Source organism: Apteryx mantelli, chromosome 4 (assembly GCF_036417845.1).
Source record: "Apteryx mantelli isolate bAptMan1 chromosome 4, bAptMan1.hap1, whole genome shotgun sequence".
In the NCBI taxonomy this organism is placed as follows: domain Eukaryota; kingdom Metazoa; phylum Chordata; class Aves; order Apterygiformes; family Apterygidae; genus Apteryx; species Apteryx mantelli.
In genome coordinates this window covers 63,795,922-63,813,089 of record NC_089981.1, presented here as the reverse complement: position 1 = coordinate 63,813,089, position 17,168 = coordinate 63,795,922, and the positions used below count along the sequence as shown (strand labels likewise).

The window sequence follows — 17,168 nt, the reverse complement described above, 5'->3', positions numbered from 1 at the left end:
TACAGAGATGCAGCTTTGGAGTCTTTTCCTACTGAATGTAGGCCTGACTTTGCTGACCTAGTGAGGATATACTCCTGCCAGCTGTAGGAGACTTACCTCTCTTGAGCCAGGCTACGCTGACACTTTTTCTCTCATGGCTTGTAGCTGATTTTTCTTTCCTGTGTAACGGGGCCAGTGAAGACAGTGAGAGAGAGGCTGATCTCCGAGAAAGGCCTAGGTATGAGTATGGACCGAGCTTAGAAGATTCCCACTATGGCCTTACCAGTCCAGATATGGGACCCTATTACAATTACCTGGAGTCTGAGTATGGAAACCCCGATGCTGGTTTCCCTCAGAGAGAACCCAACAATGAGTTTCGTAGCAGCCCTCTTCACCACGGCCCAGTGCAGCACCTGCCACATTACCTGCCCAGCCAGACTGGTGAGTACTGGGAGACACAGACAGGTGCCTTCCAACCCAGTGTGTGTCCATGGAACTGCCTGGCAGGTCCCACCCCAACCAGGTGCTCCAGGTTTGGAGTGACCTCTCTCTCCCTGCTGCGCTTCCAGCTGCTCTGAGTTTGTTCTAGCCTCACCAGCACCGTCCCACCACCTGCCTGACATCCCCTCTGTGGGCTGCAGGAGGGTTGCCCTGCTCTGACACCCCCTTGACACCCTACAGGCCGCTATGAGGGCTTCGAGGGGCTGCAGGCTGAAGAGTGTGGGATTCTCAATGGCTGTGAGAATGGACGCTGTGTGCGCGTCAGGGAGGGCTACACCTGTGACTGCTTTGATGGCTTCCAGCTGGACATGACCCGCATGGCCTGTGTTGGTGAGTGGCTGCAGGAACAGAGAGCATATCAGCCGCAGAGGGGGTGCAGGGCCTTCCCTGCTCCCTTGTCCCTTGAGCTGGGGCTCTGCAAGGCAACATGGCCTTGGCATCCCTTAGCTGCTGCCGCTCTCTGCTGGTGTTAGCTGGGACAGTTGTTAGAGGATCCAGAAAAAGTATTACCCACTTTCCCTGGTGCTTCATTCCCTTAGAGCTGGGAAGAACTTCTTAGTATTTCAGCCTACCTCCTTCTTGCTGACAGCTAAATCAGTGCATCTTAGTGCATTAGTGAACATGGCGAGCAGCTGATCACACCCTTCTTCATATAACTTTCTTGTACATGATCAGCCACTGTTACTATATCCCTGCTTACTCTTCTCTAAATTCACCAGTACTTTGCTCCCTGCCCTATGAGCCATGGTCTCTAAAGCCTCCTTATTCATCTCCTCTACATCCCTGCATCATGTCTCCAACCTTCTCAAAATGCAGCTCCTCCAGTCAGCTGAGGCCCTGGGCACTCAGCAGAGTGGACAAAGACCCTCTCATTCCTTAGCCATGGCACTCACTGCAGCTCCCAGCATACCTTTGTTGTGTGACACAATCATGCAACTTATTCATGCAAAGCCTGTGGCCTCTACTTCCCCAAATGCTGCTGGGCGCAACAGCTGCCTAACCCATTATTCCCTATTCTGCATTTGTGCACTCTGTTTCCCTTTCCACAGTGCTTTGCACTTGTCTTTAGTGCATTTTGTCTGACTGATTTTTTTGGACTGTTTCTGTGCTTTATCAGAGTAAGTCTGAACTCCAGGCCTCCTCTCCAGAGTATTTACAATTTGAAATCACACACACATTTTATAAGCATACAGACTCTTCCTTTGTCCATGTTAATGACAATGTTGAATGGAGTAGGGGTCAGGACAGGCCCCTGCAGACTCTACTCTAAATGACCTTTATTTGAGCAGCCAACTCTTGCTAATTATCTTTTGAGTGCAGCTTTGCAACCCTTTGTGCGACTGATGTAGTTTCATCTAGACCATATTTTCTTAGTCTGCTTGAGAGTGTCATGTGAGAGTGTGTTGAAATCCTTACCATGGCCAAGACATATCACACCCACTTTTTCTCCCTTATCTGAGAGGCCAGTTATCAGGTCAATGAAGGGAACCAGACTGGTTTAACAAAATCAGGCCTTAACAGATCCACACTGGCTGCTTAATAACCCCAATATCCTTTGGAGGGAGGGGAGTTATGACCTAATCACTCAGTGATTAGGTGTTGAAGTGAGTAGGGGTGAGTGGTCTGTAATTCTGGATTCTTCCTTCTCTGTCTTTGAAGATAGATACCCCGGTTACCTTTCCTCAGGTCTCTGGGACCTCCTTTATCCTCCATCTCAGAGGGAACCACTAACTTTTCAGGGACTGTTGGAGGAGCATTAAGTATTTGAAGATGAGTTTCAGCAGACCTTTGACAATATGAATGCAACTATTTTACCTAACTAGTTCTTGAACCTGCCCATCACAACATTGCCTTTCCCTCCCGCAGTCTGACCTGTGCTCCTGTGCCCTCATTTAAACACTTTAAACGTGGTCCACACAGTATCTGGTCACAGTGAACATTTTATGGCTGGAACAACATTTTGCCTGGAATAAAGCCTGTGTTAGCTACACTGGCTGGCTCAGCATTATCTGGCTTTTGTTTCCTCCTCCGATAAGGAGCAGGCATACATTTTTCCATTGTTTCCTGCTAATGTATTTATAGAGCCTTTTCTTGTTGCTTTTTGTGTCCTTTCCTAACTAGCAGTCATTTTATACTGGAGCCATTCTCAGTTTTTTCCCTTCAGTTCCTCTACAATGGTGCTTAGTCACACACCTGTGTTTTTTACCTTGCTGACTTCAGGACTTTAAAGTATTCCTGATGCTGCTGTGTCTCTCCTCTGTATGGGGCTACCTTGCCCTTGTCCCTCAGTATGGGCTGGCTCCCCTCAACTCCTCTGTCCCTTAGGGCAATATGGCTGTCCCCAGTGCACAGCTCTGAAAGCCACTGCCCTGCCCGAGTGAGCAGGCTCACTAGCTTGGTGCTGCACACTAACAGCTCTACTGCTTCTGGCTTTCAGATGCTTTTGCTCTAAAATAGTCTCGTTCTATTCCTCTTCCTGATTTGGTGGTCCACAGCCAACCCAGCCATAACATCCTGCCTGCTCTTTCCCTTTTTATCCTTCCCTGGAGACACCAACAAGGCTGCCTCCCACCATTTCCCAGCCTGGAGAGGCCCTCTGGGCAGCACTTCATGGACAGCCTTGTTGTGCTGGGGACCACTCTCCGATTTGCTCCCTAACATCTTTTCCTGCTCTGTCTTCTAAGCAAGCCTGTCCCATCTGTGCTGACATTCTAGTCCTGCAGTTTATCCCAAGTCTGCAGTGCCAGTTCAGCCATTGCTTTGGTTGCATACTAAGGCTGCCTTATTCTCCAGTCTTGACATCTCACATCACCCCTTTTTTTACTTCTTGTCCCTCCTGTGACTGTTATAATTCCTCATACCACACCTGCAGGTTTTGCTTCAAACCTTCCTCCCTAGTGCTGTGCTTCCCTTTCTTTGGCAGGTGGCCCTATCTGTGCAGAGCCCCAGTCATGCTAAGGTAACCTAAGGCCTCATGGGTGCGCAGAGCTGTTCAGACCTCCTGATGTCTGTCTCTGCTCGGTCTTTTGCTCTCACTTGGGTGGACTGATGAACCCATCAGCTGTCTCTCCTTCCTTCACACTCCCTCCCTGGGGCTTGGAGTCACTGCCAGTCTGCTCAGTATGAGGCTGAAGTTTGTGGTCAGAGGGCTCAGACCTGCCTCACCAGATGAGAATTTGGGGTCTGGGCAGGCATCTGAAGGTCCTATAGTTGCAAACAAGGACTCTGAGACAGATAGGGATGATCTGCCCAGCTGGTGACCTCTCCAAGTCGAGGTAGTTTAAGGACTGTGTCCTGGAAAGCTGCTTTTAGCAGAGCTAATCTTCTGCAACTGGTGCAGCTGCACATGGGGGCCCCCCCCCATGAACAGCTGGCCCAGTGGCAGACCGGCTGGATGAGCACTTTGGCACAGTTTGCTGGTTAATAAAACAACCCCTTGTTTGCGCAGCGCAAGGTTCCTTTGTGTTCTGGTCCTGGAGGTGATAATCAGCCTCTCAGGGTCACCATCATCTGCCTCCTCCAGCCTTGTCAGATCAGGAAAGGGCATTTTCCAAGGCTGGAGTTGGCCTTTCTCCCAGATCTTATGCTGTAGCACAACTTGTTCACAGAGCAGAGGGAGCTGCTGTGTTCCTCTGGGTGGTCACCAGCTACATATCATGCTCGGGGGCACCTTATCTGGTGTGGGTTGCTGGGGAGGTGGGTGGGAGGCTCTTATGTTGGGGATGCCAAATGCTGGGGATGTCACACTTGGCGGGGAAGGGGGCTGAAGGGGCTCTGTCGGAGTGCTAAACAGAGTAATGGGGCAAGGGTGGGGAGTGGGAGAGGGGTGCAGTCTGGTGTGATGCATGCAGGAGCCGGGGGGGGGGGTGTCATGGTGGCAGCCTGGGGGTGCTGGGAGAGCATGGGGAAGTTTGGGGAGGCTGGGAGGAAGGCTGGGGGGGGGGGGGCTATGGGGTTGGCAGAGGCACAAGGAGATGCTGGCTGTGGGGCTGGGACTGCTTGCTGTGTGTGTCGGGGGGGGGGGGAGGGGGAGGTGATCAGGTCATCCTCATGCAACCAGCTCACACCCCTTCTCCTTACAGACATTAACGAGTGCGAGGAGGTGAGCGGCCCTGAGCCCCTGTGCCAGGGTGGCACGTGTGAGAACACAGAGGGCTCCTATCGCTGCCACTGCTTGCTGGGCTACGTGGCCCTGGCCCAGCCCCACCACTGTGTGCCCCAGACAGCCCAGAGCCCAGCAGCAGCATAGCTCTAGGAGAGCTGCAGGTGAGGGTGCTCCCTTCTGGCACTCTGCTCTTGTACCTGGGAGCCGGCAGCATGGAGAAAGTCCCCTAGGGCTCTGGTTACTTCAAGGCTCTTCACTCTTTCCCCTCCAAAGCACAGAGCTTCCCTGCCACCTCTATCCCAGTGGTGCCTGCATGTGTGCAGGCCAGAGCTGAGCTCCAAGCCTCTGCAGCCCCTCCATCCTTCCTGGCCTGCTCACTGCCAGCTCCTGCTTCTGCCACAGCAGAGCCCTCCCCAGCCTCCCCTTGCTTGGGCTGCGGTCTCCCAGCACCCCTTGCACCGCTTCCCGCCACAGAGGTTTGCAGGGCACCTTCCCCTGCCGCACAGACCCTGTCTCCTTCCCTCACTGTGCGGAGAAATTTGGTTCATTCCCCCTGCCAAGTGAGCACCATTGCGCTGCACTGACCCAGCAACAAGCCTTACCCCCCACCACCATGAGTGCTCACCCCCTCGCTCCCCATGAAGCACCCTGCCCCAGGCCAGAGCATTGTGGGGGGTCAACCCCAGCTTTCTAAAGCTGCTGCCTAACCTTGAGACATGGTCTGGAGGCCAGCCAGTTCCCCACAGCCACCTATCCTTGCAGCCATCCCAGGCACATCCTTACCCCTGCACTTTGCCTTCGTGCCTTGTGCTGTCTGAGTGGGTGGGAGGGAGGGCAGTTCCAATTTAGTTTCTGTAAAGTTGTTGGTGACTTCTTTTTAAGCGAGTCTGCTGGGAACTTCTGTCATGTTGTTAAATAAAACATTTATTTTGGGCCCTGTGGCTCAAGACACTGGGGCTGGTCAGAACTGTTTCTGCCTTCTTTCTGCCAAGTGGAAATGCCTCAGCTGTGGTACAAGAACCATGTCCTCTCAGGAGGTCCAGTCGGGCAGGACCCATTCCCCATTGTAGGCTCATTTCTACCCCTCTCATGCTGACAACTACTCTCCTCTTGCTTCTGGATGAGAGGAGAGTGCCTTGCCAGGCCAAATACTTGCTCATCTCCCTCAAGCCAATGCCAGCTGCAGGAGCCAACTCCAACCCATGCGGGCCCACAGCACATGTGGCCCCCTCACATCCTGCCTCATTCACATACAAGGATGCTGCAGTTTAAGCATTAGGGTCTCTATGTTCCCCCAGTTGGCAAGAGCCCTTGAGAAGGTCTGGGAGCTGCTTTATGGGTCTCAAGAGCTCTTGCTAGAAGACAGACCTTTAGCCATGCAGCAGGAAGCAGGGTAGTGTCAAAAATAATCATGTCTTTAGAGAGCTTCTGCACTGCTTCAGGCTAGTGCAGGACCAGCAAGACAGGAGTACAGCCAGACATTCCCAGCTGGATGCTCCAGCAGTCAGAAGCAGGAACAGAGGTACACAGCTGAACACAGGTCACCCACACCAAGGCCAGGATGCTTCAGGGAAAGCAAGGCCATCATCTATGCCTTGAGCTGAGAAATAAGAGCAGCCTGACCCCAACTTGAAGATGTATGGTCTTCGTTTCTCCTCCTCCCCTCCACTCACAGAGGACAACTCAGGCAGGTTTTGTTTAGCCTTTATTAAAAGGAAAGCTATAAAAATAGGTTATGGAGCCCCCAGCAGCTCCAAGTTAGCAGGTAGTGAAAACCATTGGTTAAGAGAAAAAAATCATCCCTGCAGAGACACTGAATGCCATTTGGCTTTGCATCCACCAGAAGAAAGTTTTCCCAGCTGCAGATCTGCTGGCTGCAGCATGGTCCAGAACAGACTAAGTTGCCAGCTCAGGGAAAGCCTCCTCTTCTTCCCTCTCCTTTAGTTGTATGGATGACAGATGCATGTCCCAGGAGCACCCTGGTCACAATAGAGCAGGAGAAATGGAGGAGGATGGATGCAGCCAGCATTCTACAAGAGGCACTGAAGGGTTACCAGGTAGCAGCTCAGATACTAGCCAGTTTCATTGCAGAGAGAAATTCCTTCTGTGAGGGGAGAGCTCAGTTTCAAGCAACTAAAGCACCTCCACAGAGCACCTGGAGGACAATGCCCTAATGTTGTCACACCCGCCAATAGTAGCAGACTCTGCTCCCCCCAAGTTGCTGTCAGAATACCCCAGAGGACTCTAACTGGGATAAGAGCCCTCTGCCCACTGCTGACCTTGCAGGAACACAGTAGTAGCTGCTCAGAGGCTGTAGAGCTCTCAAGGAAGCAGGAAGAAATGCTTATTATATAAAAGAATTTGGTCTGTGTCATCTTCTCTCTGTTTCTCCCCTCCCCAAGCCCTGCTAACTACAGGGCTCCTCAGCTGGTGATCTGCACTGGTATCTTCCAACAGAACAGCATCTGGTCCTGATCATCTACTAGCTCCCACTTCACAATCAGCTTAATCTGGAAGAGAGAAAAAAGAGAACAGGGAAGTGAATGTATTCAGAAAGGGAAGGGCACAGGGTGGCTTCACTTGGTTTGTGGGGCAAGAAAGAGGCCCTAGGAGCTCTGTGCAGAGAGGACAGAGCAGAACCAGGCCTTGCCTCAGCTGCAGTAGGTGGGTCACGCTCATGCAGCAATTCCTGGAGTATCTTACATGCATAGATGGTTCTGCAATGCAAGACAGGAGACTTGCATGCTCTGCACTGGGACCCCCACTCTCCAAGTAAATGGAGAGGGGAAGCAACCTGCAGCCTCCCAGCTGAACTGTATCCTGAAGCTGAGCACCCCCAAACTTGAGTGTTTAGCTGGAAGTAGCAGGCTCTGCAGAGAGGCAGCATACAAGCACAGTACAGAAGGACAGGTGCTTGGGCAGCTGAAGCAACTTCCCAGCAGCTGGACCCAGGCTGCTTCTGCTGAGTCTGTCCCGAAGCAGGAACTAGAGATGGAGCTATATTCACAGCAGAAGTGACACCAGAAAGTCTGAGATTTCTTCTAACCTCTTCCCCACTTGCACAAGACAAGGTCTCCTTCCTTAAAGGCAGGCTGTGGGACTGCCCCAGGAAGGATGGTAGCTCAGAGGAGTTGACCGGCTTCCTGCTTACTTACACTAGGGTACTCGCTCTTCACAGGGAGTTTATTCAGGTAGCTGTAGGAATGGCCCTTCTGAATGGGGCACTGGATCCCAGACTTGCATCCATCAGGCTCAGGAATGGGAAAGGGTATGTCCACATGCAGCATCTCCCCATACACCTTTGCTTTGCTGCCCTGGCTCTCAATCTCTGCAGAATATGGAGAAGCATGAGTGACACCAGAGCAGGGAAAACATTTCTACATTATCATACCCCCAGACATTCCCCCCAGCTTGCCTGGAGCCTGCAGGAAACACAAATAAGCAACGCTCTTCCTCCTTCAGTTACTTCTCTGCTACTTCTTCCCACTCAAAGCCCCTCTCCAGCCATCCTTCCCCAATCGTCCCCAAACACTTGGACACAGGGACAAAGGGCATCACCTCCTCTCTGTCTGCCCCATCCCTTCTCACAGAACAGCACAAATATTTCTACCCCACCAACACCCAAGGCCTGGAGGAGCTAATTCTTACTGCTGGAGAAGGTAACATTGATGCTGTAGGATGTCCCCTTGTGGAGCTGGCACGGCTGAGTGGGACAGGGGCTCACGTTCACTTCTTGGATGCTTCCATCTTTGGAACCTGCAAGAAAGAGCAAAGACTTCTCATTTTAAGGCCTTCTCCAGACAGCAACACCTGGTCCTAACAGGTTACTCGGGCCATCAGACTGACAGCTCGAGGTCCTCAGCTCCACACTCCCCTCTCAAAGGGGTGACAGCTGGGGACTAACTTGGCTCTGGCTTAGGTCCAGCAGGCCAAAGCACCAGGCGTACTCCATATCCCCCGAGGCTGGCCGACAGCAGCCTGTCCCTCGGCAGCCAGTGCCGAGCGCTAAAGACCTTGCGAAGCCCCGCGCCCCGTGCCGCCGCAGGCGGCGCCTTGCCGTGCTGCCCCCGGGGCCCTCAGTCGCCGGACGCCCGCTCGTCCCGCGGAGAGGAGACGCCGCGCTCGCGACGGAGCCCGCAGCGCCCTCGAGGCCCCCCGAGAGCCCTGCCCCGCTCCCGGCGCGGCCGCTCACCGCAGTCGAGGAAGCGGAGGGGCTCGGCCAGGGCGGCGGTGCCGAGCGCCAGGAGCAGGGCGAGCGCCGGCGGGACCATGGCGGCGGCGGCGGTCACTGCCGGGAGCGGCGGCGCGGGCTCCGCGGCGGCGTCACATGAGCGCGGCGGCCCGGGCCCGCCCCGCCCCGCCGGTCAGCTGAGCGCCGCCGCGCCACTGCGGGCCGGGGGCGGGGCCGCCGCGGCACCTCCGTCCCCCCCTCCCTCCCGCCCGCGCACCGCCGCCGGCCGGCCCCTTCCCTGCGCCCCGCAAGGGCACCTCCGCTGCCCCGGCCCCCGCGGGGACCAGCCGGGCCCCCGCGCTCCCCTTCCCCCCCGGAGACCCCTCGCCAAAGGAGGCCGCACAGGCAGGGGGCGCAGGCAGCCCACCGCGGAAAGGGGATCTCCGGCCAAAATGCTGCACCCTTATCCTGATAATCTTCCGGCACTTACTCTCGCATCGACTTTTCAGATGACTGCAAGCCCTCTGATTACCAAATACGACTATTATATAAGTAAGATAAGTCAGGAGTCAGCAGACTCTGTATTTAGGGACTGCATCACATCATGCAATGCTGCCATGCCTCAGTGCCCCTCATCACACGTCCAACATCCTACCCTGGTGGTTTTATTTAAACTGGAGGCTCAAGCAGGGGGCAGGCTGACATCCTGCTGCTGGTGTGTGGTATACTGGTGCCACAGAAAGGTCACATAACCGTAGGTTATTAGGAATTACAGGCATTTAGGTTGCAAAGAGCTATTCAGTGTGAGGTAACACACTTCAGACATAAGTAATCCTGGCTGTAGAAGGGATGAATTATAGAAATAAAAAGCTGAGAGTACTTGTGGAAGTGAGGAGAACTCCTGAAGGCAGTTCAGAGGTCATGAGATTCATGGGTCTAAGGACTTAGAAGACTGCATTTTGGGGTTCCAGTACCAACGGCTGACTGGATCTGGATAAGTCATGTTCTCCTACCATCGCATGGGGCAGGAGGATCAGGCCATGGAGCAGGGCAGGGGAACAGCCCTTTCTCCATCCCATAAAACCTACATGAGCCCATGCGGAAGGCACAGCCACCATAGTGAGTGGGTGTGCAGCATGGGAAAGGGAGAGGCCTGGTGGAGCACCTGAGACAGGGCAGGTGAAGGTAGGAGAATGGCTGCACCCTGGGAAAGGAGAAGGCAGATCAGCAGATATGCCACAGCAATTCCTTCAGCAACAGGAAAGCACACTGCAGAAGAGCTGTGCTGAAACTACAGCACTCATACAAAGACTCTTTAATAGAGTTGCTACTGAAAATCTTTACTCCTGGGTTATACTGAAGAATTCAGTACTAGAAGGGAGGGAAGCAGCAGCAGCAGATGGAGGACATGTTCACATACAGCAAATGCCATGGACTGGGAAGAGCTCTTGAAGCACCTCCAGCAAGGAGGGGAAACCAAGGAGAAGCTAGCTTAGTAGACTGGCCTGTAACCTCATTTATTAGTTATTCTGTATCTGATATTCTGCATGTTGAAAGCTGTCTCTAACCTGAGTGTCAAGAATTACTTCTACTAAGTAATTGTTGTGGTTGTTGCATTTCACAGCATGCATACAAGTTAGTCCCATTTCTCAAACTCATGAAATGAGGGAGACTCACAGCCTTGTGCTATTGACACTGAAACAAACCAGAGAACATTTAAGACACTTAGGAAAGTGTTTGATCCAAGCTAAAGTTCAAGCTTTTCACCAATTTCATGTACTAGCAAGCATTAGCTTAACAGGGTCATGTGAGGAACACAGTGGAGATAAAGGCACATGAGCGCTGATTTGGTAGGAATGTGGCATGAACCAGAGCTGACACAGCCTTCCCCTTTTCAGACCCTTGTCCCACTAAGGTGTCTGCCTACTCAGCTTCATCTACACAGCCAAGTGACTCAGAGGTAAAGCCCCCATGCTTTGTACAGATTTCCCATAAAATGCATCAGATTTACTCATGCTTTGGGCATTTCTAAACAGAGACTCATTCTAGTAGATATCTCCATGGAGCAGTTAGCTCTTCAGAAAGGGCAGCCCTTCCTTCACAAAGCAGAGTGGGACTTTATAAAAAGAAAAAAATATATATATTCTGAATAGGCATTCAGCTTGCAGAGGACTCCTGCAAGCAGACCAGAGTGCTTACAGCAGCCCTATCCAAAACCAAAAGGCCCTACTGGGACTAAGCTGCATATTTAAACCCACCTAGTACACTTCATAACTGACCTGTATAAATCTTTTCTTCATGCATGAGAACCGATGTCCTTTGAAAGGCCTTCTTTCAGTCCTTACAGATGGTAAACGAAGCTGCTTGTCTGGCTGTTGGGAGCAGAAGTCCTGTCAGTTCAGACCAGCACTATATCAACCACTGTTAACACTTTCACAGAGTAAGCAGTGTCAAGCTTGGGAGCAAATTCCATGAGAAGTTAATCAGGATTCCTCCCTGTGAAACTGCTCACCAGATGCCTTTGCTTCACAGATGCTGTTGCCCAGTAGCAGCAACAGAAGAAACTACTTGTTCTTCTCTTCAAATCTCTATGTATTTCAAAAGGTCTGAACTAACAGTCATTGAATCTAGAATCAGTATTAACATGTTTGTCCCCCCAGAACTGGATTAATAAAAAGCCCAATAAGCACAAATTAATACAAACATGGACAAGGCCTCTGCCCAAGGTTTTTAGCCTGTATCACATGTTAACACCATCCCAGTTTTGCAGTACAGCACCAAAGCTTAAATTCCCCAGGGCAGCATAAGCATCATATGTCTAACAGACCTGCTTTCATGAGCATGGCCCTTTGAACATCTGATACAATACATGGGCTTCTGGGTCACCTCAGATCCTATCACTTCACCAAAATACCTCAGAAAGATTCAACTCGCCATTAGGCTGGTATCATTTTGCAGACAGACAGGCAGGCAGAACTCCTCCTAGATTACCAACATCATGGGGAGCTTATGATAAGGTGCAGAAATACCAGAAGAAAAAGCTAAGAAAGTTACCAGATAAATTCATTCCAGCAAGAAGACTGATACTAAAGTTCTTCATTTCTGTAATCCAACCAACTCTATTACATGAGGTAAAAGTCTAAGGTTCCACTTTATGAGCTAGTCACACCCAGTGAATCTAAATCCTTCAAACAGCCTTGTGTTTGCAGCTCAGTAAACAGATAAATCTGCAGGCACTCTAACAGCAGTGAATACAGAAGTCATGTTCTCACCAAAATCCACATCCAAGGACTAATCAATTTCTACTGCTATTTCAGCCAGAACAACACTCCTTTTGCTGCAGACCATCAGAATTCACATCTAAACAGATCACAAGCCACCCTTTACATTCACCTCTGTGCCAGAGATTATCACCAGTATCTGAATCACTGAAATAAGCTCAGTTTTTCCACTGCAACAGGTACAAGATGCTTTAAACACACACATAGCAAGAAGAAGAGAGCAAAATATCTACAGAATTCAGCTCAGAGACAGATCTCTTCAATAGAGTGAGCTGAAACAGAGCTAAAGAAACTCCCCAAGCAGAGAGCTCACAGATTAGAATAAGAAGGGGAAAACAAAGCACAGACCAAACCCCAAAACAGATTATATCAAGCTATCAGAAACCACAAGACCAACAAAGTCTCAGTGTAGGAAGGAAGAAAACTTAGACCATAACCCCAGGGAGAGAAAAACAACAGCATACTATGTAGCTGGCAGAAGGAAAAAATAGTCATTAATAACAGAGGAACAAAGAAATAGCTTTTCTCCTTAGCTACACTCACCTCTACTAGCCACTCAGAAAATTTCCCCCCAGCACCTGAGTGACTCATCAGAGTGGTGGATCATTAATTACATTAAATTAGTTCTGACTGAGGCCAGCTGGCCTGTTTCTCATTCTCTCAGTCTGCAGTAACTATCTGAGCAACATCCAGAAATGCCTCGAAGATACTTTGTCACATTTCTAACACCTAACCCTACTAAAACTGAAAGCAATCAGAAAGTAAGTGTGTCTTTATTTTGGGGGCTATATCAACCCCCTAAAACCTGTTTCCAGTAAATGCAGTCACAGTGCAGTGAACCGCAGCACTGGTGATGAGTCTAATATGCTCTGTAGGAGAGAGAATGAAAGTCTGTGCAATATGGAATGTGGGCATGATTCTTCCCCCTCTTCTCCCAGGAGTTCCTGATTCACTCCTCCAAAGGTATTTGCTTTTGGGATACCACTTAGATAATAACTTGAGAAACCCCCAGACATGTTTTTAATATATCAAGTGTTCCAATATGCCTGGTTTGAGGATTCATCAAGCGTTGCAGATAACTGGATTAACAACAGCTCCTCTGGGACCCTGCCTGTGATACTTTAACAGTTTTATTATAACACTGTTAGAGTGAACCCACAGACAAGAGAAAGTAAACTGCCAAGGCCAGTCTATATTTACCTCTTCAGTGTGGCATAAATAAAGCAAACACACATGGCTGTATTTCTTTTACTGGCTCCTTCTCAGCCTGGCAGCCACATTCACCACTGAACTGCAGGAATGAGCCTTTTAGGATTTATATACATAAGATGAAACTATGTGTTTACTACTGCAGTCACTTAACCATGTGCTTAATATCTATGCACATGCCAAAAGAAATACTTCTACTTGCAGGAGACTAGAGGTCTCTGCATCAAAGTGCCACTCCATGTTTAATGGCAGCAATTTTGTAAAGTAGCTCTCATCTTGGATTTAAGCACCTACTTTGCCTTTGCTGGGCTGCGGGGAGGTCAGCCTCTTCTAGATATGGCTTTGCTCAGACTGAGATGTGTGAGAAAGCTAACAGTCAGAGAGTCGCTAGGTCCACTGACTTTAAGTGACTCCCTCATGCTGGGATGACTGGTTTTCCTCAGTCATGCTACTGTGTGACTCTCCACAAACCTGAATAAAAGGTGGGGAGACAGGATTGCAGCCTGGAATTCCTCCAACAGAAGCACATGAGGAAGAAAGAGATAAAGACTCTTTTAAATGTGGGCACTTCTTTGAGCAACAGGCCAGACCACTGTCACATGCCAAATCAGGCTTAAGAGAGAGAAATTAAGTAGAGCTGCTCAGCTCAAGGCTGCCAGGCAAGTTCAGGACTCAGCCAGGTAAGAGAAGATTCACCAGTGTAAATCTCTAGTTGCAAGTTTTTCAAGAGGAAAAATACCTTTAACAAAACACATAACCTTTTATTAAGCTTGAGTTCCTTGCTTGCTTTCCATTTTGACCCTGAAAAGTTAATGAAAAGTCATTAAACACCTACAGAATTTAGAATATGAGGGAGTGGATATGAACAGCTGGGGGCTTGGGAGATTTGAGGCACTGATACTAGCGAAGACTCTATACTCCAAGAAAAAGGTGAAACCGTGTGGATTGTGTCTGAGAAATGTGCCTTAGACACCCATAGCTGAAATTAAGAATCCAGATCTGCCCAATCCTGTTGCATCCTGTTCTCACAGAAGAGAAGCGATGAGCAAGAAGGGAGGACAAGGTGGAATTGCAGAGGTATGCATAAAGCAAAGCACGTGTATGTCTGTGTTTGCAGTATCAGAGTCATAAATACTCATCTAAAGGAAAACTGACCTCTCTGGGGATTTCTGGGCTTAGACCCTGCCTGATAAAAGAAAACAAAACAGAAAAATCCTAAAAAATCCTTCAGAACAGACCTTGTGTTTATTCTTCTGTTTGTGTAATTCCCCCTAAAAGAGGATCTTGATCCATATCAGGGTCTCTGGGTACTACTCAGTATAAATAATCATAACAGCTAATTCCAATGCAAACACACTCTGTTGAAAACCTCTGTATTATTTACTAAGTTATTTTTCTTTGCTAGTTTTGAAAGCAAATGCTTTCAAGGACAAGTACAAGTTCTGTGCTTTTTGCCATGGCCTGTTCCCCAACCCAAGGCATCCTAACTGCGCTGACAAAGCTATGTCAAAATCATGCTATATTTGAGTCATTCATTGCCTGGAAGAGGTGAAAGGTGAGAGGAGGGTTGTTTTAAACCACAGCACAGGATGCACATTTGCTGAAGAAAGAAAATACAAGCTGAGCCTAAGAAATGGCCCACGCTGTATATGATTCTAATAAAAGAAGCAATTGTTTGGGGCTGGTTTTCAGTGTTCTCACTGGATTTTCAGAACTGTTATAGCACTTGCCCAAGATATTAATAAGAAGCTCAGAGCTGTGCTTCCTCTGCTCAGTGTTGGTGGGTGAGGGCTAAGAGTGCGTAGGACATTTCTTCTCAGGGCACACTTACCAAAAGCGCAGTAAAGGGACTGTTTGATGGCGGCCCTCCCCGTCCCCCAGCCTCCTCCCCGGCAGTGCCGGGGGAGCCGTCATCCCAGGCAGCAGCCAGCACAGCCGTTACATCAGCCCGGCTAGCGTCAGCCGGCGGGTTCCTGTCTGCTTAGTTTCACCCTATTCCTTGCGGCCGGCTGGCCGCTGCGCCACGGCGCGCGGTGCCCGCTGCCCTGCGGATCACAGCCCGGCGCCAGGCCTGCGCTGGCCGCGACGCCCTGCGTCGGTGGCGGTGCCCCGCGGGCGCCGCCGCCCCGGCGCACGCAGGGAGGCCTGGCCGCGCCGGCCGCCGCCGGCACCGAGGGCGAGGAGGCCTCCCGCCAGGCCCCGCGGCCGCCCGCAGCCCCGCGCCCCTTCCGGCCTCGCCGCCAGCCCCGGTGGGCTGGGCGGGCAGCGCGTTACCTAGCAACAGCCGCCTCCTTCGCGCTTCCGCCTCGGTAGTTGTCATGGCGGCCCGCGCCGGAAGAGGCGGTGCCGGGCAGCCAATGGCCGTGCGGGGGCGGGCGCGGGGGCGCGATGGCGGCGGCGGGGCCGCTGTGGCGGCTGTGGTGGCTGGCGCTGGACAGCCGGGCGAGGTAGCGGGGCCGGGCGCGGGGCTGGGCGGGGCCGGGCCGGGCCGGGCGCTGCCCGCCGCCCGCCGCGGCATGGGGGTTGGGGGCCGGGCGGGGGCGCCTCCCCGTTGGGGCGGCCTGTGCGGCGGCGCCCGCCAAGGCTCGCCCTCCCCTCCCCTCCTCTCCCGAGGCAGCTGCCGCCCGGCTCCGCTGCGCCGAGGGATAGCGCTGCCCGGCGGCCCGCCGCGCCGGGCCTCCTCCTCCTCCTTCTCCTCCTTCTCCTCCTCCTCGTCGCGGCCGGGGCAGACGGAGAGTGAGCCCGGCGAGGGACGCGTCTACCTCAGCGGCAGCTGCGTGAAGGTAGCGCCGGCGGCGCGGCCGGGGCTTCGCTTGGCGGCGCTGAGCTCCCCGGGGAGGCGGGGGGGGTTAAGTGCTTCCCCGGTCGTGCGGCGCTGCTGCCACCCCCGTCTCCTGCCTTGCAGAGGCTGCTGGAGATCGCGGAGGGCCCCGAGTTCCTGCGGCTGCAGGTGGAAGGAGGCGGCTGCTCTGGGTTCCAGTACAAGTTTTCCCTGGACACAGTTATCAATCCCGACGACAGGCAAGGACAAACGGGTGGCGCTGGTCAGGCGCGACCGCTCTCCACAGAGGTGACGGGAAGGGTGTGCGCAGTGTGCCAGCACCTTGAGTTGAAGGGGGGAAGCATGCGAGGCAAGACAGCGCTCAGGTTGTGCTTTGCAGTGGGATCGGCAGGCAGCACAGTTGATGGTTTAAATATGCTGCTTTTCTGCAGGGTATTTGAACAAGGGGGTGCCCGCGTGGTCGTGGACGTGGACAGTCTGGCCTTTGTGAAAGGCTCCATGGTGGACTTCAGCCAGGAGCTGATTCGCAGCTCGTTCCAGGTGGTGAGCAACCCCCAGGCCGAGAAGGGTTGCTCGTGTGGGACTTCCTTCTCTGTCAAATTGTAACTGGACTTCCTGCTCATGGATACTGTCTGCAGACCCTGCCCAGCAACCCCCGGAGGAGTTTCACTAGTTCTTTTCCCAGCTGCTCCTTCTCATCTCCCTCACCCTGTAACACAGGCTGCTGCAGATAACTCCAGCTGTGTGTGTCTGCCCTGAGCTTACCCCAAAAGACCTGTTGGCCTCCTCTTCAGAAACATGAAGTAGCTGTGAGCGTGCACACAGGAGCGTCTTCTGTGCCTTGTGAACCACCTGCCAGGTGGTGCTGACTCCCCTACCCTGTCCTGAATGTGGAACCACTTGTCTCTGCAAGAGCTGGCTGTATATATGTGTGTGTTATTGAAAGCTCTTACTAAAAAAAAAAAAAAAAAAAAAAAGTCTTCAAACATGTTTGGTATTGTTCACACATTTCTACATAGGGGTACTGTGGCTTAGCCCTTGTTTTTTTAGATGAATGGGACTCTGAGTATCTCTCCCTTAGACCTCCCAGTATTGTCAGCTTTCCACTTTCCAACTCACTGTGAACTTTCCTAGCTGCTT

At 51.9% G+C, this 17,168-nt stretch overlaps 3 protein-coding genes across 5 annotated transcripts in view; 2 read left to right on the top strand and 1 right to left on the bottom strand.

Moving 5' to 3' along the window:
* The window catches only part of LTBP2 (latent transforming growth factor beta binding protein 2), an 88,886-nt gene extending 83,473 nt beyond the window's left edge, over positions 1–5,413 (top strand). The window contains exons 32-34 of the mRNA XM_067296794.1: positions 145–420; positions 661–810; positions 4,563–5,413. Coding sequence (XP_067152895.1) covers positions 145–420; positions 661–810; positions 4,563–4,729 — 593 coding nt within the window. The 3' untranslated portion in view covers positions 4,730–5,413. The remainder of the gene's footprint in view (positions 1–144; positions 421–660; positions 811–4,562) is intronic.
* Positions 5,414–6,273: 860 nt separating this feature from the next.
* NPC2 (NPC intracellular cholesterol transporter 2) lies at positions 6,274–15,382 on the bottom strand. 2 transcript variants are annotated; one of them, XM_013940541.2, is made up of 5 exons: positions 15,078–15,382; positions 11,036–11,128; positions 8,234–8,341; positions 7,741–7,913; positions 6,274–7,095 (listed from the first exon to the last, which is right to left on the bottom strand). In XM_013940541.2, exons 2-5 carry the CDS (start codon positions 11,058–11,060, stop codon positions 7,009–7,011), a joined length of 393 nt encoding a protein of 130 aa, XP_013795995.1. In that variant the 5' UTR covers positions 11,061–11,128; positions 15,078–15,382; the 3' UTR covers positions 6,274–7,008. The 2 variants fall into 2 exon arrangements, with proteins under 2 accessions (XP_013795995.1, XP_067152900.1); XM_067296799.1 differs by lacking the exons at positions 11,036–11,128; positions 15,078–15,382 and adding an exon at positions 8,778–8,926.
* Positions 15,383–15,623: 241 nt separating this feature from the next.
* On the top strand, positions 15,624–16,835 carry ISCA2 (iron-sulfur cluster assembly 2). 2 transcript variants are annotated; one of them, XM_067295600.1, is made up of 4 exons: positions 15,624–15,693; positions 15,864–16,029; positions 16,152–16,267; positions 16,460–16,835. In XM_067295600.1, the coding sequence occupies exons 1-4, from the start codon at positions 15,635–15,637 to the stop codon at positions 16,632–16,634; spliced, it is 516 nt and encodes a 171-aa protein (XP_067151701.1). In that variant the 5' UTR covers positions 15,624–15,634; the 3' UTR covers positions 16,635–16,835. The 2 variants fall into 2 exon arrangements, with proteins under 2 accessions (XP_067151701.1, XP_013796347.2); XM_013940893.2 differs by lacking the exon at positions 15,624–15,693 and having other exon boundaries at positions 15,746–16,029.
* The last annotated feature ends 333 nt before the right edge of the window (positions 16,836–17,168 follow it).

Coding starts and splice junctions, on each gene's coding strand:
- NPC2 (XM_067296799.1), bottom strand. CDS start 8,856: ATGGTCCCGCCGGCGCTCGCCCTGCTCCTGGCGCTCGGCACCGCCGCC. Junction 8,342..8,777: donor CCTCCGCTTCCTCGACTGCG/GTGAGCGGCCGC, acceptor TCTTTCTTGCAG/GTTCCAAAGATGGAAGCATC. Junction 7,096..7,740: donor TGAAGAGCGAGTACCCTAGT/GTAAGTAAGCAG, acceptor TCTCTCTTCCAG/ATTAAGCTGATTGTGAAGTG.
- ISCA2 (XM_013940893.2), top strand. CDS start 15,763: ATGGGGGTTGGGGGCCGGGCGGGGGCGCCTCCCCGTTGGGGCGGCCTG. Junction 16,030..16,151: donor TCAGCGGCAGCTGCGTGAAG/GTAGCGCCGGCG, acceptor CCTGCCTTGCAG/AGGCTGCTGGAGATCGCGGA. Junction 16,268..16,459: donor GTTATCAATCCCGACGACAG/GCAAGGACAAAC, acceptor GCTTTTCTGCAG/GGTATTTGAACAAGGGGGTG.